Source organism: Megalops cyprinoides, chromosome 11, assembly GCF_013368585.1.
Source record: "Megalops cyprinoides isolate fMegCyp1 chromosome 11, fMegCyp1.pri, whole genome shotgun sequence".
Lineage (NCBI taxonomy): Eukaryota > Metazoa > Chordata > Actinopteri > Elopiformes > Megalopidae > Megalops > Megalops cyprinoides.
The window spans coordinates 20,120,675-20,143,569 of NC_050593.1; the positions used below are offsets into that span (position 1 = coordinate 20,120,675).

At 42.0% G+C, this 22,895-nt stretch overlaps 1 protein-coding gene across 1 annotated transcript in view; it reads left to right on the forward strand.

Annotated features, from left to right (window-relative positions):
• LOC118785865 (anosmin-1-like) overlaps positions 1–20,572 on the forward strand; it is a 50,179-nt gene extending 29,607 nt beyond the window's left edge. Inside the window, exons 3-14 of the mRNA XM_036540812.1 lie at positions 1,275–1,337; positions 2,037–2,259; positions 6,139–6,323; positions 6,901–7,030; positions 9,853–10,058; positions 11,261–11,405; positions 11,652–11,798; positions 15,642–15,730; positions 16,774–16,945; positions 17,318–17,538; positions 19,143–19,284; positions 19,673–20,572. Coding sequence (XP_036396705.1) covers positions 1,275–1,337; positions 2,037–2,259; positions 6,139–6,323; positions 6,901–7,030; positions 9,853–10,058; positions 11,261–11,405; positions 11,652–11,798; positions 15,642–15,730; positions 16,774–16,945; positions 17,318–17,538; positions 19,143–19,284; positions 19,673–19,731 — 1,782 coding nt within the window. The 3' untranslated portion in view covers positions 19,732–20,572. The remainder of the gene's footprint in view (positions 1–1,274; positions 1,338–2,036; positions 2,260–6,138; positions 6,324–6,900; positions 7,031–9,852; positions 10,059–11,260; positions 11,406–11,651; positions 11,799–15,641; positions 15,731–16,773; positions 16,946–17,317; positions 17,539–19,142; positions 19,285–19,672) is intronic.
• The last annotated feature ends 2,323 nt before the right edge of the window (positions 20,573–22,895 follow it).

Below are 22,895 nucleotides of genomic sequence, written 5' to 3' on the forward strand. Positions count from 1 at the left end.
TCTCACACATTGTGCCAGCCCATCCATTTAACATGCAGATCAGCACAGGTCCTGCTCAGATTTTGATGAATGAAGTCATGTTCTTTTATCTGGTGCAAATACTTTCATGTGTGTAGCTCCATTAGTCTTAACTGTGTTCTGTATGTATGAATACTGGTGCTGCACTCCACCTCTGGGGCAATACTTCTCTTATCAACCTCCAGACCTCCATATTGAGAAAATACATTTCATAGATTAAACTGTAGTCACAGTTTTGTAAAAACCCAAGGGAAAAATAATGGCTCCTCTGCCATAATCTCCTTCCATGGACTAAGACATAGAAGTTCCCTGTCAGTACCCATGTCTTGGTAAGATGAGGGGGAAGAAAATGAGAGGGTCTTAATAACTTGTTTTGGCAGTTCTCTTGTTGTGTGGTTTGGTGTGAGACACTTCAACAATAGCTTGGATATGGCAGATAGTTGGTGAGAACTGTGGTTTGTGTGTGAGAGTAGCGGCCCTCTCACAAGGCAGCACCAGGAAAGCATCATCCATTAGATGCTCAATCACATTTGAAATTGTGCCATGTGCTGTGGGAACAGATGCATGATTTCACAAGACGCACATGTAGATTTTTTTCTCAAATCACATTAAGTGTTACTGCATTTCATTTATTGGGGCAGCTATATATATAGCATGAGGGGATTTGATTTGCTTCTTCTTTTTCCATATCACTTTATTTGTCACTTATATAGCACATTTGCCTAAATAATGTGTAATGTGGTGACATTCAATATTAAGTTCCTCTTTGATTCATTGTACCGTGCAGAGGCATAAGTCAGAAATGTCTTGGGAAACTGTTCCAAAACGAGTGTATCATTTGTCAACCAGCTTCTATGTGCACTCTACAACTGGAAATGATAGAGAGAGAGAATGTGGGCGCTGGTGCCAAATGGATTGAGGTCCAGACTTGAGGGGGGGATTGGTGCTGATGTACTTGAAAAGGAATCTGCAACGGGGCAGTGCCAAACACAGAAACGAGCACAGTGCCGCTGTGGGTCCATTATGTAATCTCCTTTTCTGCCCTTTATCCAAATTCATTGTCCCTGCCTATTATCTCTTTGTAATTTGTTTATGTTCGCCGCAGGTGCTTTGGGGTGTCATTTCAAAGTGGTGTGAGTTCTGCTCATTGTGCATTCAGTGGAAGCGGCCCTGTGTGGTGTGTGCTTGGCTCTGGCTCCCCCGCCGTTTGATGTGGCTTTGTCTTTGAAGCGCTGACACCCTTCTCCCTCTCGTAGTGTCTGGAGCCCTGCAAGGAATCCTGGGACCTGAAGGAGAACCAGTGCCAGGACCTGTGTGAGGTAAGTCAGCAGCTCCATATCCACTGTGGTGTGACTCAGAATCCATATGCAAAAGCTTATATTCTCCAGGTGTTAAACAGTGACTGGTCCAGGGCCAGACCAACATTCAAAGTGGTGTAGTGATGAACAAACTTATTTGGCATGGGAAAAGTGATGATTATACTCCTGCTAAGAATAGATCTTATCACTCTGACATTAATCTTTAATCTTTGCTGGAGACCATCCCCTGTAATGTGGAGTAAATGTGAGCAGATGAAACCAGAACAATAGTTTTACTTACAGACAGGTAGTTAGCCTCAGGAGAAGGCCCCCTTTCAGTGTGAAAATTCCACACAGTAAGGTAGGACAGTATGACCATGAATTGGGGGAAGGTGTTATTGTTATGGAACTGTAGTTCTGTTTGTAAACCAGAAGACTGCAGGATTAAATCTCATGTGGCGCATTGTTGTAACTTTTATCAAGATGCTGAATCTCCATGGCTTCAGTAAATGTCCACCTGTACTAATGGATAATATTTAAAATCTATGTTGAGATATAAGTCGGGGAAGATATGACAAAGCACTCATTAACACTTAGTCTGAGAATAATCAAGGCATTGACCCACAAAGTATAAACATGGAGTCACAGGAAGGATTTATATTTAGCAGAGCAAATGTTTCATGATTTTGGCCTTCTCCTCTTCACCATGTCCCCTTTTAGCCTTTGTTTCCTAAGAAGCACTACGAGTGTCTGACGAGCTGTGAGTTCCTGAAGTCTGTGGAGACAGTGAAGCAGGGAGATTGCCCTGCCCCGGAGAAGGCCAGTGGCTTTGCGGCAGCCTGCGTGGAGAGCTGTGAGGACGATGGGGAGTGCTCCACTGTCAAGAAGTGCTGCTCTAATGGCTGCGGACACACCTGCCAGCTGCCCAAGAACCTTTACAAAGGTACCATTCACTGTAGCCCTCCAGCTGGGAGACTATGGCAAACTGAGTCACGCTGTCACTGGACTACTGGCATAACAGCAGTGTTATCATGTTACGGTATAGTTTCGTGGTGTGTGTGCGTGTTTGTGTGTGTGTGTGTGTGTGCGTGTTTGTGTGTGTGTGTGTCCGTATGTGTGAGTAATGTTGGTACCCTCTTGAATGTCGTGAAAACCACCATTTATGGTGATGTACTGAACTGCAATACAAACCCATGTTGTTACTTGCTTAAAGTACTAAAGCCAATAGTAAACCCATGTCAAAAATCGGCTTTGGAGGTCCTTGAGCAAACCTTGAAATGTAAGGCTTTTTTGCGAAAGAGAAATTGCTAAATGGCAATGCCTCAAAGTGGTGTGGTGTTGTAATAGCAGACTTGAACAGAAAACATGGGCCTTATGTAATATCCCTTGGTACCAGGTTTTGAAATGTTTTATTTATATGCAGGTCAAAGGGTTTTATTGAATTCCTGTCCTAACCTTCAGTGTGAAAGGTCCGATCATGTGTTCAGTGTAAAAGCGCGTAATTGTTTGTATGTGCGCAGCATCCGGATATGTGCGTTTAGGTTAATCTATGGTTCCCAACACTGGAAGTGATTATGGAAAGTGAATGGGGTGAAATTGAGCATATTTGGCGAGATCGCTCTCAGATGTGTTTGCAGGTGTGGTGCCCCGGTGAAACGTCTCACTCAGGACACATCAGTGGAGCTGACACGCTTGTTTTTAGCACTAACAGCGTCTTTCCAAAATACCAGGACCAAAGAGCGTGGTGCCGTTTTTGTCCACTACATCACGTGCACAGTTTTCAATGTGCACTGCAGATTTGTATATTCAGTCTTTGCTGGCAGAGCATGTATTCGGCTAAACAGAAGAAAGCCATTTTCTTCTTTGCACAAGATTGATGAGCTGAGCGAAGTTTCATGTTTATTCTCAGGTCTGAGTATAAACAGCCCTCTTTTATTTCAGGATTTCATATAATTACAAAAGCATTACAAATGATTTTTTTTTTTATCCAATATCCAGATTTTTCTCATTGTGTCTTAAACAATAAGCAAACTGCATACAGTTAGCCAAATGGCTGCACACACAGGCACACTTCTTCTGGTTTTGAATTATTTATCTCTGTCCCTGGCAGTAACAATGTGGGTATGCTGAGACCAGTGTGAGAAAGCGGTCGTGTACACAGTTGCTTCACATCTATCAGACTGCATGTTACAGCTTCAGGTGTTCAAGCAGTTCTGGCCATGGACCGATCTTCTCAGTAGATCAGAGACATCAGAAGTTCTTCTTTTGCACATGTATGCTCCAGAAGTATGTTCCTGACAGAGAGAAGTTTCCCTGGGATTTGCACCACAAGTTCGACCATGGTATTTTGCCACGGGAGGCATTGGATTTGTAGAAGAGGATGAATGGTTTGGGGGATCAGTGTTATCCAGCAGCCAGGCACACTCAGAGTGATTTGTTACAGAGTCAAGTGTTAACTCCCCTGCTGTCCGCCCACACTAGGACCAAAGCCTTTTAAAAGTAGTTATGGAGGAGAGCAGAGCTGTAGTCCAAACACACCTTTGAAGAATTTCACTCTCAAAATCTTATCTCTGTGTTAATTTGGGGCAGCCTACAACTGATTACTGGAAGGCACAATCAGTAAGCATTATTGTTGTGGTGTTGAAGCTATGAAATGGGATCTGTAGTGATGAATACTGAAAGACTGGCTTCACGGTGTTAGTGATAAGAACGAGACGTCTAAACAAGAGGCCATTGGAAGACCGAAGCTGTGAGAGCGAGTCTTGGGAAGAGGAGTGTACAATGGCAGTCATTGAAAGGGAGGACTGAGAAGAGCAAGATGACCATTGGAAGATAGATACATTTTGAGTCACTATTAGAAGGCAAAGTGTATATGCATAATAACATGGGCATTAGAGACAATAAACTAGACACAGGGATAGCAAGGTTGTTGGATTTTAATTCTGAGTTGACACTGACTTTCTGTAAGCTTGCTTTTTTGGGGATGTCATTCATTGCCAATGGTTGTTCTGCTTGAAACATAGCTTAACATGCTGTAGAACAGTCATTGTTTTTCCAGTCCTTCCAGAATGCTTTGAATATGGGGAAAACACCATCCCATCAGGGTAGAGAAGAGGATCATTAGTATTATCTGTAACTTTGTATTTAATTTTCCCGTGAAGTAACCGCACCCCCTGAGTTTGAGTGATGTTCACTGAAAGACGCTCACAAAAGCAATCCCTCGTCTCAGTCCCTGCCATGCCTTCTTTGAGAATGCACCATTACTGAGTTACGCTTTGTAGTGGAGGTGAGGTGCATCTTTTATCTGGCACACAGTCCTTATCCTGGAAAGCCCTGCTCAGTGGGAGGGCATTGGGGACTGGAAGGAAGGATAACTCCACACAGAGCTGTCAAAATGCTTTATTTTCTTCTCAGCTCTACGGTCGTTTGTGCATAGGAATTATATAAACCAACAAGATGACTTTTGTGTATAGCGGTTACATAAACCTGCAAGCTGAATAAATGCTGTTTTGAGTACTCATAGAAATGGGTCTGATCCTACCACGGCTTATTTTTAATGCAAGTCACATTTTTGTTTCCAGTCAATAAAATACATGTAAAGACATTTTATTAAAATTTGCAGTGGGTTACTTTCGTAATGTTAGATTGAAACTTGGAGTCAGAGGTGGGCATAGTACCTGGCTATAAGGACAAGATTATTGACTCCTCCGGTGGACAAAATGGATTGAAGAAGTCGAAAGAAACAAAGGAAAAAAGTCTCGATAGGGGAGTTAGGGATGAATGTATGTCATTTTTATACTTGTGAAGGGTGATAGTTATACCAGGGGTTTTCTAAAAAGTTCCCTTCTGAAATTTAGTTTGAAACTATAATAGTAAGTAGAGCATAATTCTGTGGTCTGTTTATAATCCTGACATTGTGATGTTTTCAAGTGATGCTTACTCAAAGGTGATAAATGATCATGGCCATGTAATGAAAAGAGTGCAGAGTAGCATGTCCCCTCCCCCCTGTGAGAAAGTGTATTCTCCATCAGGTGAAGTGATTGATAGACCCAGGATTGCACTGCGCTCATAAAGTCTCTCCCTCTCAATTTCTGTTTCATTAAACCCACAGCCTACCTCACTATCAACAAGTCACTTCACTCCAATGGCAATAAGTTATTGAATGCAAAGAGGTAGTATGTCATTGCTGTAGGCACTGTCAAACCCTCTGATAGATCTTTAATGGAAAGACGTGCATCCACGCACACATACACAGGCATTTTTAAAATGCATGGGTGAATGATAATTAAAATCTGCGAACCCTGCCTGCCTGTGAGCCTGTGTGTGTGTGTGTGTGTGTGTGTGTGTGTGTGTGTCTGTGTCTGCTTGTTATTCTGCAAATTGTTATGAGCATGAGAATGACTGTATGTGTTAGTGACTGTACATAGATTTAGCTGGGTGCTGAGAATCCGATCACATATGAATGTTTCTCCTCCTCCTTTTTGTACCCATCTAATCCAGCTGCATACAATATCCACTTAAATGGCTCCACTATTATCGAGTGTCATAAGACTAGCAGACTTAATTTACAGCAGATGAGGAATATCTCAACTTGCAGATTGTCAGACATGTTTGGAAGGTCCTTGATATCCCTTATGTGGGGGGAGAAAAGACTAAAGCAAGATGTAGTCCTTTGTCCTTGAGATGAAGAATTCTTGGTGTTAGAAGCAGTTCCATCAATGCAGAGGGGTGACCTATACTTGTGTATGTGTGTGCCAGTGAAGGCAACTGTGTCTGCAGTTATGCCAGCATATTAATGTGGGTTATAAATAACTGCTTCCAGGAGCACCACTGAAGCCCAGGAAGGAGCTGAGCTTTGCCGAGCTTCAATCAGGCCAGCTGGAGATCCGCTGGTCCTCCAAGTTCAACATCTCTGTGGAGCCGGTTCTGTATGTGGTACAGCGGAGGTGGAACTACGGCATCCACCCCAGCGAAGATGATGCCACAGACTGGCAGACCGTGGCACAGGTACCATGGCTCCGTTTGCCACAGCCCTATGACATTAATGCAGTGTGAAGTTTAAGCGCACCCAAAGATTTGACTCATACATCTGGATTTGTCTAAAGATAATATATCGAGTCCTAAAAAAAAAAAAAACACTTATCTATTTGTCATTGAAGGTTTGTGGCTTCAATTAAATTTTGGATTGTGAACTGAGCACTGAGAATTGCTTGGTACTCATGTGTCCTTGAACCATGCTCACTTCAATGTGTTACTGATATATCAGAACATATGAAATTAATTATGTCTGATCTGTTTTTTCTATAATGTGTGCTCAGTGAAATGGCCTGATATGATTTTAAAAATATTTTCCCTGAATCATAGATAAAAGGAACATAGCAGCTTGCATAGCCTTCTTATCACTGAGTATGGGGTAAAGTAATTATCACTGCAGTCTGCTCAGTGAAAGCAATGCTAGAACTGGGTCTTTTTTCTTTTTTGCTTTTGAGGTAGATTGATGTGGTGGCACACCCCTATGAACTCTGACCTTGTGTGTCACCCCTGACCCCTCTGGGCTAATCCTGTCCCCATCTGTCTCCCGCAGACCGCAGAGGAGCGTCTCCAACTGGCCGACATCAGAGCCAGCAGGTGGTACCAGTTCCGAGTGGCTGCCGTCAATGTCCACGGGACCCGGGGCTTCACCGCCCCCAGCAAGCACTTCCGCTCCTCCAAAGGTCTGACTGCCTGTGTGGCCTCGCTTTGATCTCACCGCAGTGTCCTGTTATCTCCCAGACTGACACTCAATCCCTCCCATTTGCTACAGTTAAGACACCCGAACAGGTGGAGCCTTTGAGAGAGGACTTTGCATCCAGATTCACTGGAGGGAATTCCTTGGGTTTACCAATCCTCAGTGTATCAAAGCTCTACCAAAGAGTGATTTTGTCAAAGCGTGTCCACAGTGTCTTTGTGACTAGAGTAAAACAGTATACTAGTGAAGAGCAGTTGGGAGAGAAGACAGTGTAGGATATACTAGTAGAACTTTTTATTGCTGCTGTGTAGCAGAATCAAACTTAAAATATTGCCACTTCCTCAGTAATAAACCCTCAAAAGCCACAATTTTGCTTTAAATGGTAGCACAGCTGTTAAATCATTGTAATTTAGTGTGGTTTCAGATTTTTATTTGCCTTGAGAAAGGAAGGCCCCACAACTTTGTTGACCATTGAAAGTGAGGCCTCTCTTTGCAACCCCAGAGCCTAGTGTCTCTATAATATGTGAAGTGTTCAGATTTTAGATTTCAAAATGATACCAGCCTCTCATAAAATCAGTCAGTATTTGCTGTGCATTTGTGCTCCCACAGGCCTCAGGATTTAATGACAAGCTGAACAAAAACTGTCTTTCACCCTGATGAATGAGCAGAACCTAATTTAACTTTTCAAAGTGGGGGCTTCCCCACTTTACAGCCATATAAAGAGTAATTTGTTTGAATTACCATTAGTATTACATGTTTTAAATGCACATAATTGTTGCCTGACTGCCAAAAAGTATGAAGCAAGGTGTTTCTATGTCACTGATTAGATGTGGGGGATAGTGTGTGCTTTTGGCTGACTTCTGTCTTGGTGTTGTGAATTGAGCTACAATAAACCACTCTTCAGTGCAATTACACGTGGCATGTGTAAATGCAGAGCCAATTGGCCTGGAATTCATAGAAATTACATGGTTGTAAATGAGCTGTTGTATCTAGATTTCATCAGGTTCAGCCAAAATCAAAGTGTGTTTGATTTAGCTGTTGTGTGTGTTGCTCTTCAGTGATATAGGTTCCAAATGATGCAGAAGTTGGGTCTGCATTCACTTGCTGTTTTTATGGGTATGGTACCACCCTTTTGAAATGTGTTCTTTTTCAGCATACAGAGATATTATTTAGGAAATTCATCTACTGTCATAATTTGGCATGGTGAGGTCCTCCTTCAATTACCACATGATATTTACCATGCCGTTTGTATAAGATATTTATTCCAGCAGTTCGTACTGACCGTTCCTTACAGTTTTCACATGTGGACAAATCTGCTGGTATATTCTCTCTAGAAGGCAGCCATGTCTGTGTTGGAGTCCTTTTTGTGTTGATGAAAAATTGCATTTCTATGGAACATGTGGAGAGCAGGGGAATGATTGTCCACAGTTTATTGCTCCCAAGCTGTGCGAGCATGGGCTGGGCAAGGCGGACGGGTGAACATTTGCTGCCGTTCAACAGATGAGCAGAACCAAATTGATGAGCCTGCCATCCCTCAGTTATTTACACAGAGACGGCACATCATCTGCCTGCAATTTCTTACCGCTGCGACTCGTTTCAGCTGATTTGCAAAAAATGGCGGACATGTATTTATCTTGTGTGAATTAACGTTGGCGAGCCATCTCGAAACCAGCCGATGAGCCCGATCAGGACCTCGGAGGCCTCAGATGTGTTTCAGGTGGGAGGAGGCGCATGTACTTTCGATCATTTTCTCATTAAAGCTCGTCTCACATCTGGTAGTCTTTGGCTAGAGCTGGGCCTGACTTCATCGGTCAGGAAGTCACGGCACGCGGCAGCCGAAAGTAGTTTCCTAGACAAGCCTCCATCCATCAGGGTCTTGTGAATACGGGCGGTCTTCAACATGACAGTATAGACAGACGCAGCAGTGAGGTAGGAATCACACACACAAACAAAGCCAGAGTGAGGCTCTGTGGGGTTGAGCTCTGGGAATCAGCCCATCTCATCACCAGTATCCACAATCATACCCTCTGAGCCTGGAGTCTTTTCAAGCAGGGGTAAACACAAATCAAAGGACAGCGCTCAGATTCAACCCATGTTGTTTGACTTGTATTTTGTTTTTGCACATTGAAGTTTCTCAAAAGTGTTCAGCATGCAGAAGAAAGTGCGGAGAACAGCATGGCCACTGCCTGAATCCACAAATAAAGGGGTAGCATCAGCTTGCTGCTGTAATGCCGACCTCTTTTTCTTAGGTTAAACAATTTTGTTGTCCATACTTTGTTTCACTGGAATGATTAGTTATGTCAGATAAGTATCTTTATTGTAGGTCCTTGAAAAGATTGCCTGCTTCTGAGACAACTTTGGTTTATACTACTGCAAAACAGTCAATTTGGAAGCAACTGTGAGAAATATTTGAGCCAGTTATTACAGTAATTCACACAAATTTAGCACATTCCAAGTGCTTCATCATCAGCATCAATGTTGCATTTCTGAAGCTCAACCTCTGCAAAATCTTCATTGTTTATTTATATTAAAAAGGGAAAATGATCTGAAATGTATGGAAGTCAATTTGCTTATAATGCAAACTATTGTGGATATTGCCTCTCACACCCTATAGAACTGTGGGTAGTATTCTTAACCTTTAGTTTGGTTTCTTAACCTTTGGTTTCACTATCAGATCACAACACACAAGTGCAATTAGAAGACATTAGTATTGATTACATTGCAGTTCAGATTTAGGAATATTGAGGACACATACGGATCAAAGATGTACAGCTGCTGCAAATGTGTATTTTGACGATGTCTCCACAGACCCCTCCGCGCCCCCTGCTCCAGCCAGCCTGAGGATCACCAACATGACAGTCAACGCCGATGGGAAGGTCTCAGCCCGTCTCAACTGGACATTGCCAGAGGAACCTGACATCCCTGTCCACCACTACAAAGTGTTCTGGAGCTGGATCGTCAGTGACAGGGCCATGGTGCCATCCAAGAAGAAGAGGAGAAAGACCACCAATGGGGTAAGCACTTCCCTCCTTAGCTGAAGCGTTGGCCAGGCGGTTATTGCCCCGGGCCTGGGCAGGACTGTTTGGAATTTGCTTGTTTCAGACTCATTCTACAAACCGCAGCACTGTAAATAAAAATCACTGCGCCTCGACCCCAAAGATAAACAGCAGACGGCATCGCTTTGATTGCATAAACTCTTACATCGTCTGCTCAAGCACGGACGCAGCGCAGTATTACTCTATTATTGCTTTGGACAAATTAAGCTCTTTAAAATGCATGGTTGGCATTTTCCGAACTAGAGAAAACATAACAGTCGTGCTTTATTTACGGAGGGAAGTCTTGCAATAACATGAAATGATTTACTTTGGATAACAGTATATTACTTTCTGACAATTACTGTAACTGAAGGATCAGCGAGTTTTGTGTTCTTTAGTGTTTTACTACATTACCTTGTAGATATGGCAAACTACTGTATAAGCATGCTAATGAAACTTTTTTTAATCCAAAAACTTATTCTTATTCATAGCAGTAAGCAGCAGTTTGATTCTGTAAGATTCTGTACAGAATATGTAAAAATGAATACAGTAACATGAAATAAGAGCCTCGGGACCTCAGGGCCACACTACATCATTGCATCTAGAACAAATAAAATATACATTCAGATGTGTAAAGCTCCTCACCCTGTATATCTCAGATATAATCAGAAAGCTCCCTCAAGAAGTTTGCATTTGATTACATGCTCACAGAATCCATTCTCACAACTGACCCGATATTTAGAATGTTTGCACTTTTTACCCATTCTGGACTGTATTTTCTGTAATAGTCTTTAACAGATGTGGTGGTGAAGTGTAAAAGGTGAGAGATATAAGGTATCCGCTAATAGGTAGTGCTTGTTTCCATTTTGGCACTTCAGCACCGGCGAGCGGTCCACTGATACTGAGATGTCAGGACAAACTCGTCATACGACATGGACGCTTAAACACACAGCCCCACTTGCTTCAGAAACAATGGCTAACACAGATGGTGGTAACTTGGCATTGACATGGGCTGCTAGGCCCAAATGTAGTTTCAATAGCAGCACTGTACATTTTCCTCTTCTAGAAACAAATTGAATGTGCTGGGGTTGGGTTTCCCAGAACAGGCTGGCTGATGCAGCCGCAATGCAGGCTGTCATGGGGGGGTGCTTGTTAACAGGTGAGCATCGTTGCCATTTCAGGCCCAGAACTTTGTGGATCTGGAGGGCCTCCAGGCCAACAGCAGCTACACGGTGGAGCTGCAGGCAGTGACGTACTGGGGGCAGGTGCGCCTGAAGAGCCCGAAGACCTCCCTTCGCTTCACCACCGCCCGGCTCAATGACACAAGTGCGTCAGCCAGAGACACCTTGTCAGAGGCCTTTTCTTGTTGGGTTGATTGTTGCTTGATTCTCCTATCCTAAGGCTGAGGTTTTGAGATAGTGACTGCTTGGATGTGAGGGTCTCCTGCAGTGCATGTAGTTTGCAGTGGTCTGATCCTCATTGCTGCTTTAAACTGAGGTAGAGAAGTCAAGACTAACTGCTGTTACAAAGCCATCGTTCGTTAGCAAACACATTTTTCTGTTTTCTCTGCAGAAGACCCACTGTCAAAACCAAAGAAAGACGAGGCACTGACTTCGGTTTCTACCCTGGTTAAACGACCTACAGGACCGCTGGAGTTGGGAACCCCCTTTTATCAGGATGGACAGCTGCAGGTCAGGATCTACTGGAAGAAGAGAGGAGGTATGTATGGTGTCACATTAGAGCCCCAGTATACAAAAACCACAGTAATTATTCCGTTAATGGTAGAATCCAGGAAATCCTCTATTTTTTTTTTTTTGGTTGAACAGCAGCAGTCAGTACACACAGTCTTGGATTACCTCCTCCACAGCTACTTGAACCAACACAGATTATCATAAAGATAAAAGGGAATACCCTTACGCAAATACATATGAAACAATGGGTCTTTGTACGGAGGTAATAAGAACCTATAGTGGGTATGTGTAAATCCGCAGAGGTTCTCTTTGCAAAAGAACAATAAACACACCGAGCAGGGCTCACGTGATGCAGTTTATTGACAGCTGTATTTAATAGATCTCCCTGCCGGAAAGTGGTCCCACACATGCCTGCTGAAACAGTCAATTTTGTTTTACAAGGCTTGATGTCATTCCCCAGAAACACTGGATGGGGGAGAAATAAGGGGTTAACACGTGCGACGGCGTCAACGTCCTGGCCTCCCATTAATACCGGAGTGGAAATTTTGAAAACCTTGAAAGGCATGCTCTGAGAGTTAGGCTGTCAGGTCTTATTCAGTGGTCTGTGTTATGTTGCTAATACATGTCATCGCCCCAGCCAAACTCTGCACGGAGTGCTTGTGCCGGGGCTCGGGGAAGTCTGTTTTTTTCGTGATGGAGTAGCCCTCTGCAGATTTGTAATGATGCAAATCTGCCCCGTCTAGAACGGTTAGCGGAACCGGGGCAGAGTCCCTGTGGCGCAGCATGTTTTCAGGGCAAGGTCTTTCATAGATCTGATGGATGCCTCCAACCACCTGTTTTACAAAGAATAACCAACTCTCCTGGATATCTGATGCTTGAACTCATGGGGCTAAGTTTCTCATTTGCTCCTCTGACTGATAAATTGCTTCATTCAATACTGAAACATATTATGTATTGAAGGTGTAATGCACTACGTACATACTGCAAAGGTATGGTTATTGATAAAGAAGACCATTTTAGCTTTGTGGAATAGGTTTTAGGAATATAGTAAGGTCATTTCAATTGAATAGGTAATTTAAAAAGTTTAGGTTTTCTCTTTTCAAACCAAATATTGTGATAGTGACTGATATGTAGTAGTATGCTTGGCTTCCCTTGTCTAATCAGGTTGCACAAGTTAAGGGTATGGCTTGAACAGTGTTATTGCTCACACTCACTGGTCTGGGAGTGTTGTTAGCATGGTCTCACACTGTTGCTCATCTAACTTGAATGTTCTATTGTGCTGAAAGTTGCTCTGGATAAGAGCGTCTGCTAAATGAATGTATTGTAGATATAACTGCAATTTCCTGTTACCTTTATTAGCATTAGTGTATTTTGGATTACAAAACATCCCTGTTCACATTCTGTTCTGGTGATTGAAAAATGCCTTATTTAGTAATATTAAAAATTCAGTGAAGGTTTTAATACCACATTATAATAATGCTTGGCAAAAGCTTTTTACTGTGATTTGCTTAGTTAACTCTCGTTCTGGACAGTGTTTTGTTGCGGTTGGTGTGGTCGTTGCTTCCGCAGTGTGCCAGGATTCTGGGTTTGCATACTGTTCTTCTCTCAGGGCCAGATTTACTAAAGAACTGCATGTGCATTGCAGGTGCCAAAACCCGCAAGAATGTACCAGTATGTAGGACTTACAAATCATTTGTAATAGGGTGAAATTTGCAATTAAGAACTCTTCTCTTGGGTAGTGTTCGTGTGTGCCCTTGCCCTTAATGCATATGCAGTTCTTTAGATGAAAGCGCTAAAACTGGAAAGAGAGTTTGCATATAGGGTCAATTAAGTGCAGTATTTCATTGATTTTATTTTAAGGTCAGATTTATGCCCAAGCCTCATATTTGTGTGGAAATGTTATGACCTCTGAAAAGCAGGTATTAAGATTGGCTTGAGCATGATATATGGTTTGATGAATCAAGCATCATGGAGAAACTCAGTAACTCATGTTTTTTGAATTACCCTCAGAAAACATTTGTTCTCACATGTGTCCCCATGACTTGAACCAGGTACCATACCTCACATAATGTTCTGTGCTGTGTGTTCCACTAACTCTGACAATATGCTGTTTGTATAAGGTGCATAATTACTTCCATTCCACAACTAGTCCTAGTCTTACTAGATTGGTCTCTGCATGGTGACCATGGGCTTCAGTGATTTTGCATTTTTTTACGTTACACCTATCACCTCAGTAAATATTCCTCCAACTTCTCTCTATGGATGAGGCTTTTAGATACAGACGCTTTAACAAATATGATACAGTAGCTTCTGTTACTGTGATCTCATACAAAGGGATTAGAGTGGAATGCAAGGACAATACAACGTTCTCTTGCATTACTGACAATATTTAACATTTACATCAACAGCGGAAACGGTTTTGGCTACTGGTGGTGTGCTCGCCTTCATGGTTTCTGTTGCGCTTAGGGGCAGCTCTCCACCTGATTACAGCGCTTCTTCCTTATGCTTTTCCATAACACTTCCATGCTCCATCAGCGTACCTCGTTACATCGTGTTTATTTTTCTGAATTTTTTCCCCCTCTCTTTTTTTCCCCCATCCCATAATTCCTCTTTTCTGCTTCCAAAGCGCTCCAAGCGCCAAATGCGTGTCTTAGCCTTCAAAGGGCTTCTTTTATCTCCCGACCGCAAATGGAAACCCTTGCCAGGGGCCAACGCAGCGTAACTCAATTATTAATACGAGAAGTATAATTTCACATCCAAAAGGACACAGCCCGATGCATAATAAATCCAGCAAATAGCAGGGGACGTAGCGAGCGTAAACATTCCTGATTACCTCGATGGAGTGCCTTCACGCGGCAATCAGCACGCTGCCTGAGGGCCTGATCGAGTGAAATGCGATCCCCCTGAGCTGGCAAGCTTTCGAATGGCGAACTTGGGGGGAAATATTACTGAGAGTTTACTCACTGACCAGATTCCTTTTTCGCCATTAACATCAGGGCCTTTGACTATTTCACAGTTTCTCTTTAACAGAACGCAGACCTCTGCAATCTTCATGCACAGTAAAGGCATGTACTGCCTTCACAATCATGTGACATCTTAAACACTGTATGCATGGTTATGCTGTTTACCCATAGATCTTACAGATGTGTAATAGAGAGATATAGAGAGACAGAACAGGACATTCTTTATGTTTATACATTTTAGTAGATTGCAACACAGTGAGGCGTATGCGTAAATGTTTACCACAAAGTTAAGCCAGACAGAAATGAACTATTGTTTGGGTAATGCATAAAAAACACAATGGGAGTTTTTCATCCACCTTGGAATTTTCTATTGAAGATGCCAAACACAGACCAAAAGGCCTCTATTATTGATTTGTATGGCATTCAAGTAAGAAAGAGTCCAGTTTCACCGTTTTTTTCTGTGGAAATTCCACATCTGGCCATGTTTGGTCTTAAGCAGGTAGTGTTCTAAAATGAGAGAAAAGTGATTATCTGGCAGATTAAAAAATGGCAGTGACTTGAGTTTCTCGTTATAGAAACTTTTGACAAAAACTGATGTCAAAATTGTCAAGATTGTCATTTTGCTGTGCATGCTCACTGTGATGACAACCATTAACGCTGGTAACACAGTTAAAACGGCTTTTCACATTTGATTTACATACAAGGGAGATGGTGCGAACTGTGATCATCACAATATATACCCAAAATTACCATCACAATTAAATGATGCCCCTGTCTGCCATTTGCCTGGGACTTGTGTGTTGTGTATGGATATGCAACAGTTCAGTGAGCTTGCTAAGTAACATCTGAGCAGTGAGTGGGCTGAGTAAGTCCAATAACACACTCTCTCCATTCCATCGCTGAAACAGACTCCATCGCCAGTCGATACCATGTCCAGTGGGCCCCTGAGTTCTGCAGCCACAATGAGACCAGAGACCCGGAGAAATCTGTCACCCAGGTAACTGAGGAATCATATCATCCCTGTATGAAGATAGCAGTTGTTCAGTACTCACTTTTGTAGATGTGAAGTCAGTTACACTGCAAGTGGATGCACGTTCACTTCAGACACAACCCAGTACCATGTAAATTTCATGCGTTCCTTTTGTCAGCCATCAGAGACAGAACACCTCCCTTACAAAACCCAGAAACATTGTATTTTTCTTTACCCGTGAGTAAATCTGTAACTTTTGTTTTTGTTATTACTCAGTTAGTGGAGAGGGAAAAAAAAGCATCCAGGCCAACAAATTCACTGAAACAAAGTTTCTGTGAAACAGGACCGCATCTCCCCCCAGCTTTCGAGATGAGACTGGGGCCTGTTAAGGATGCTGTTCTGTCTCAGCTTGATAGAGGACGGCAGTGGTATAGCGATCAATGCATTCTTTCGCCGCTCTGTTTCTGGTTGCTAGGAAATGCACGTCCCTTTTTTCTATAGAATTCTGGAGAGAATGCCAAAGCTGTTCTTGTCCTCCTCTGTTCCGTGTGAATGAGGTGCCACAGGCTGTTTTAATCAGGGTGCCTCTGTATCACAACACTGGCCGTGCAGACGATCATGTGAAATTCCTACCTAACAAATAACTGAGTGTGGAGGTTTCAATCCGCAAGGACTCGGCAGCTTGAGGCCTGCCCCCCACAAACACAAAAAAGACATGCATTGGTTTTTGAGGTAATTAATATTGGAAAGTATGCAAGTTGTATTACTTATGAAATCTCATTAGGCGTGAAAGAAAAAAAAATCCAATGTGAAAAAAGTATATATATTTGAAATTATATATATATATATATATATATATATATATATATATATATATATATATATATATATATATATATATATATATAACTGAAGCAGCAGCTTCCCTAATAACTACTACTGGTAACTTATGCAGTGCGAGGTTTTTTCAGGGCAGAGGAAGGAAATGTGATCTCAGGCGCTTTGTATTTAATTATCTCTGGACCTGTAAGTGACACCAAACTAATCAGTGCCGCAAAAATTGTCTTAAGGAGAACTACATCAACCTCCCGGGCCTGCTCTTCTCCTGCAAGTACAAAGTCACTGTGCACACAATGAGGTCTAAGGGTCGCTCCAAGGCGGAGAGCACGACGTTCCTCACTCCGTCCTGCGCCACGATCAGAGCGAAGACCCACAAGCACATCCACTGTCCTGGGGAAGGAGGTGAGGCAAGCTTGGTCGCTGTGTCACTGCATGCCCAGGTCTGTAAAGCCAGCTCACTCAGTATGGAACATTTCTTTATATGTGGTGTTGTTCCATGATAAAATATATACTGTACCTGTTTATTTTTTTAATGTTGCAATTTGTGTTCAGGGTGGTGCTTATTGATGGATTGATATATGTTCAGACATACTCAGTTGTTTTCTGTACGTACTGTTGTTTGTGTGGCTATATTAGATTCTGTAAGGACCACTTCTGTACCCTTGATTCATAGATTGCCCTGCCTAGTTAAGAGTGCCTTGCCAAGTGACAAAATATGCATGGGAATGAATCATGCAATAAGGCAAAACACTACTCTCCATCTCTGTGTTTCAGGCGCTGTTCTTCCCAAAGTGCTGGCCAAGCCAGAGAACCTGACAGCATCCTTCTCCATCCATGAGGGGAACATCACAGGGAGCTTCCTCTGGAGGGTGTCCAGGCCCCACCCACATCAGCGTGTCACGGGCTTTCAGGTCACCTGGGCGGAGGTCACCACAGAGAGCCGGCAGAACAGCCTACCCAACAGTATCATCTCTCAGTCCCAGATACTGCCCCCGGTAAGCTTTCTGTCACCCTTTCACCATGTGTCACCAGACACAACTGAGTAGTGAGATGCTCCGAGTTCCTTCCTTGTTTGTGTCCAGTGTTCAGTTGTCATTGAGGTTATGTAGTCACATCTGTCAAATGACTAAATGTCAGTGTAAATAAGTAAGTTGAGGAGTTCTGGTGTTAATAGTTAATAGTTTCAGCAATAGTTCATTTAGGTCCATTCAACAATGGCAGAGAATGACGTAAGTATCTTGTAAAGGGAGTCTGTTTGATTACTATTACTACTGGTCATAGATCATTTTTGATTTCATGCTGTCTTCAAGCAATATTTAGATTTTATCGGTGCTTTCTTTTGTGTGATGTTGCAGTTTAAAGAAGGACAGTTAAAAGTTTAAATGTGATTTGTCATTTTCTTCCTTTGATTGTAGCATGAAAAATAACCACCATTATTGATGCTGCGAAGACTATTGTTTTTATATATTTTCATATAATTTATTCATATAAATTTTTAGAAAAGTGAATCCATGTCAGTTCACTCTTTTCTTTCAAGAATAAAAAAAACGGATATTTTCGCTTTCAACGCGGTACCTGCGATGTTTGCTTCTGACACTGAGGCAGAGGTGTTCTCGGGAGAGGCAGATGTGACATCCTCACACGGAGGTCATAATCAACATGCTCCCTCAGACAGCGAGGGGGGGGGGGGGGTCTGAGAGAATGAGAGCTCTGCACTGGCACCAGTGCCCCCCTCCTACTGTTTTTTTGTTTGGCATCCACACATCTCCTTTCATCCTGCTCGCCTGTTCTGAGAAGCCCGCAAGTTTACATAATCTCCTCTATCAACAACATCCAGGACCTGTTCCACGCCACCCAGCAAGAGGGTTTTGATCTAAAAATATCTCCCCTTGCACCGGGATTATCATGCAGAAGGGAATCAAACATTTCATGATTAAAGAGGGCTTATTTACCTCTGCGAATGAACTATTTGTGTCCTCTGTTGTGTGTTTATTTGTAGCTTGCGTAATGTCGAAAAAAGTTTGTCTGTGCTCCCTTTTTGCATATTGTTGAATTATCATTGAACATTATGCACTGCACAAATGTTTGGGAGCAACATTGACAATATTTTATACCATTTATTTTGGAGTGGGGGGGGAAGGCTAGATGTAGACATTCTGAGCCATTTAAGGATGGATTCATGGTTGAGTAGCTGTGAAGAATCCGGAAAGGGTGTGTGGCCTGATGGCAGTTAGTGTATCGATGTAAAGTGAGAGGAGAAACTGGCCATGGTGCTGGCAGCAGAAACAATGTCTGTGGTATAAACCAAGCAAACTATCAATCTTCTTATTTCATGCAATTTTAGAATAACCTGCTATTGCAACAGTGCCACTAAACCTGTAGCATTATTTATGAAGTGAAATCATATGATCAATTAATGAAATACTATATAAATTGTAAGTAAATATTAATTAATTAACTCAAATGCAAGAATGCTTTTCAAAAGTGTGTTTCCATCAAAATCAGACAAGGAGGCTGTTCACTCCACAGTATATGCGTCCTGGATATTAGTGATTCTGAGTGTCAGAGATCCTTAGAGAGTTTGCCCTTTGTCTTTCAGGACCATAATCTCCTGGTGGTTTCCAACCTACGACCAGGGACGTACTACCGACTGGAGGTACAGGTAATAACAACAGCAGGAGAAGGCCCAGCTACCATGAAGACCTTTCAGACTCCCACTCTGTCACCAGCCCTTCAACACAGTAAGGAAATGTTTACTGTCGTAGGAGATTACATATCATATAAAGGGCCAAGCTGGCATACTTGTTCTCAGGGCTATTTAGGCCAGATATTGTGGATGTCACACCATGTCCATATATCCATTTTTTAGATTTTTATTCATTGATTTGGTTAAGGACAAGATATGAAACCAAGTAACTACAAAATAACTTACTTAGCATGCAGACAATCATTCACGGAAATATTCTCCTTGTAGCATATATTACCAGTGTTTTTGGAAACAGAATCCTCTAAAGGCTTTTGAAATTGTTGCATAAGGTGGACATTAAACTGGCCCTCTAACAGATATTCAAACAATTATTATACATCCACAGTGCACAGAAAACTGACTGCCTTCTCTGACCCTTATAGGGCCCAGGCTCAGACAGCATCACCAGCACCACCAGAAGCCATCGGCTGAGAAACACTGAAGACGGGGCCAGACAGAACCCAGCAGGACCAGAACCGGTCGCAGAGGGGGGCACCTCAGCAGAGCGGAGGAATGAAAAAACGGAAACGAATGAAAAAATATGGCAGATTGTGCATGTACTTCAACTCACGTTAGGTGGGGTTGTCCTGCAGGCCACACAGCTGGCTGAGAACAACCACACAGCCACAACGGTTTTTCCCTCATTAACCCATCTTCGCACAGAGCCCCGGGGCAATGGGGCGGCATTCTCACCTGATCCAGGAGGAGTTGCACTGTCTTCATAAAGTCAATAAAAAATAATAAAGCCACAGCATAACCCTAGAAATTGTGAATGCATCTTGTGCAAAAACTGAAGTGTCGTGGATAACAGCAAAAGAACAGGAAGGTATTTCTCTTCAAAGAGTATGACAGGATTAGTTACAACAAAAATATAATTACATAAAGGAACCCTAGCAAAAAAGACTCTTGAAAATAATGGAAAGTATGCCATAATAATTGTAAAATACAATCATTATAATTGTCATCTCCGTGAGGAAAGTTGTTTCGGATTCTACTATTTATTATACTGTGTCAAGTAAGAAATAATGGCGCTTAAAAACACAATACTGATGGATGATGCAACTAGAGCCAGTGAATTCAGACAGAGAAAACTGCAGAAAGTGTGTCATTGCATGTAGACAGCCATTTGATTTAAACTGTAAATGTTGCTCGCTTCAAACTGAATGCTTTTCATGGTTTTGCATGACAAAACATAGTGTTCTATTCTAGGCATGAAATACGTCTTTACCTTGTTACCTCTTTTGAATATGTTAGCAAGATTCCACTAACAGATTAACAGAGAACTCTATGGGGAATAAATATGTACTGTTTATTAATAAAAAATAACTTAGTTTGCAAATGATGGAATTATATATGTGCTTAATTGGCTGTAGATCTGTTTGTGGTGGTACAGTCAGTAAATGTTTATATTTATTTATGTATGTATTACAGTACAAAGTTTGATTTGTGTGTTTGTGTATTTGTTTTTTGTAGTCTAGTCCTTTTTTAAACTGACAAAACTTCTTGTAAAGACATTTTGTAAAAATGGAATTGTAAATATAGTCTGTTATGTTACCTGTTATTTTTCCATGGTAGAAACTGTACATACTGTTAATTAATAAAAGAATCCTTAAACCTGTACTTGATCTAGCCTCTTGTGATGAAGTGCTCATGTGAATGTTGTATGTTATGACATCATTAACTTATTATTTTTGTAATTTTAGTAAGAGCAGTATATTTATGGTATCACTACTTGGCTGTGATGTCAGCATGTCAGTCAGGACAGGATTTGGCACTCATATTTTGGCAGGATTTCTTTTGTACCGCTGAAATCACATTGCTCATCGAGGGAGCCCTGTTTCTGCCAAGTTGTGGCTCCCTGTACACCTCTGGACATCCCTCATTTTTATTTTGGACAATTTGAAATATCTACATGTGGTAAACCATCATGCTTCTTGAAATGTCTACACCACTGGGTTTGACCTCAAATGTCAGTTACTCCTTCTGAAGCAGAACCAAGAAGCTGTTACCCTTCACAAATGGCCAAAGGTTTGTTGGACCACAATAGACAGATTATATAGCAAAGCAATCAAGTAGTCAGAATTTATAAGCAGTCAGCGATATTGTGCAGTTGTATGAATATAAAGTAATACAGAATTTGGGAATGTTATTGGATAATATTCTTTGTTTTGAAACTTGCTATATTTAGTGTTATATTTATGAAATAATACTATTAGTATATATCACCCCCAATATCAATTTGGAATGTTTTCCTCACAATAGACACACTTCTAAATTTTGTATATAGTAGTAATGTATACATATTGAAACAAAATTGTATCACCAGTATTAAATGTACTATCAGTATTATAGTCGTAGAAAGTGGATTATACTGTTCAGCCAATCCATTCACTTCACTGAATATGACATCGTTTGGAGCCTAGAACCCATGCTGTCAATGAAAGATGCACTGGATATCTACATAATTGCCTGCATTGTATCTGGAACATCCTAATTGGTCAAGCCCTGGGCTCAGGCCCAACAGATTCCATGATCGGGAGCTAATTGTTTTTGAATGTTTGGTTTTTCACACTTTGCCTGTCTGGCCAGTACTGGGCACCTCTTTTCAAGGGATGTTTATGTACAGTTCAATTATGCCACAAGGGATTAGTTTCTCCCATCCATGCCAGCGTAATCCCCTTGTCTGTTCTTGGCTCAGTCAAGGCCTCTTTCTGCCTGAGCCACCTAGACCTTCTCCTTTTCAGCACTTCAAAGTTCCTCCCTCCAAATACCATGACTCTCCCTGTGAAAACATCAACAACAAAAGACTTTCCCAGCTTCTCTTTTGAAGCAAGTCACTATAAATCTTGGTTTGTGAAGACAGTGAAGAAACAATGAAAATAATGGCTGCACCATCAGGACAAAAGATAAGCCTTTGATAGAACTGGCTCAGTTATGGGAAACAATAATGGGATATTCCCTTAGAGCACAATAGGAAATTGTTAAAATTGGTGATCATGTCTTCAGATAAAAGCACTTGGTAAACAGGATTGTTGTCCGGACAGCTTGAATAACCATGTTTAGCTCACAAATGTTTACACTTCAGTCGATTGACGTTTGTTGCCACTGCGCACGGGGGCATGAGGAAACACTAACCCCATTCATAGAAAACACCAACAAAGACCGTCTCTGTCTTCCATATATTTCCGCTGACCCCTCAGCCCCCGCTCTGCAGATTAGCGTTGAAACAAGCCCGACTGCGCAAGCTATCAGACCTCTCACGCTACTGCTGTCTCTTTCCTTCACCTGCACATACTTTCAGTTACATCAGTACACAGACACCACACATACACACACACACACAGACACACACACACACACACACACACACACATACACACACACTCACACACACACGCTCCATGTCATTCAGACATTGTGCTTTTTAGATTATCCCTTTTTGGAAAGGTGCCATTTTCTTTCTCCCTGGGACCCAGGAATAAACTGGCCAAAGCAAAGGATGAAATTGGATGTGATTGGTGAATGGTGATCTTCTCTCCACCTTCATCAGGATGGGTAGTGCAGTGTGCTGGCGAGAAGTCCTCTGACCTCGCCTGGGGGGACGGA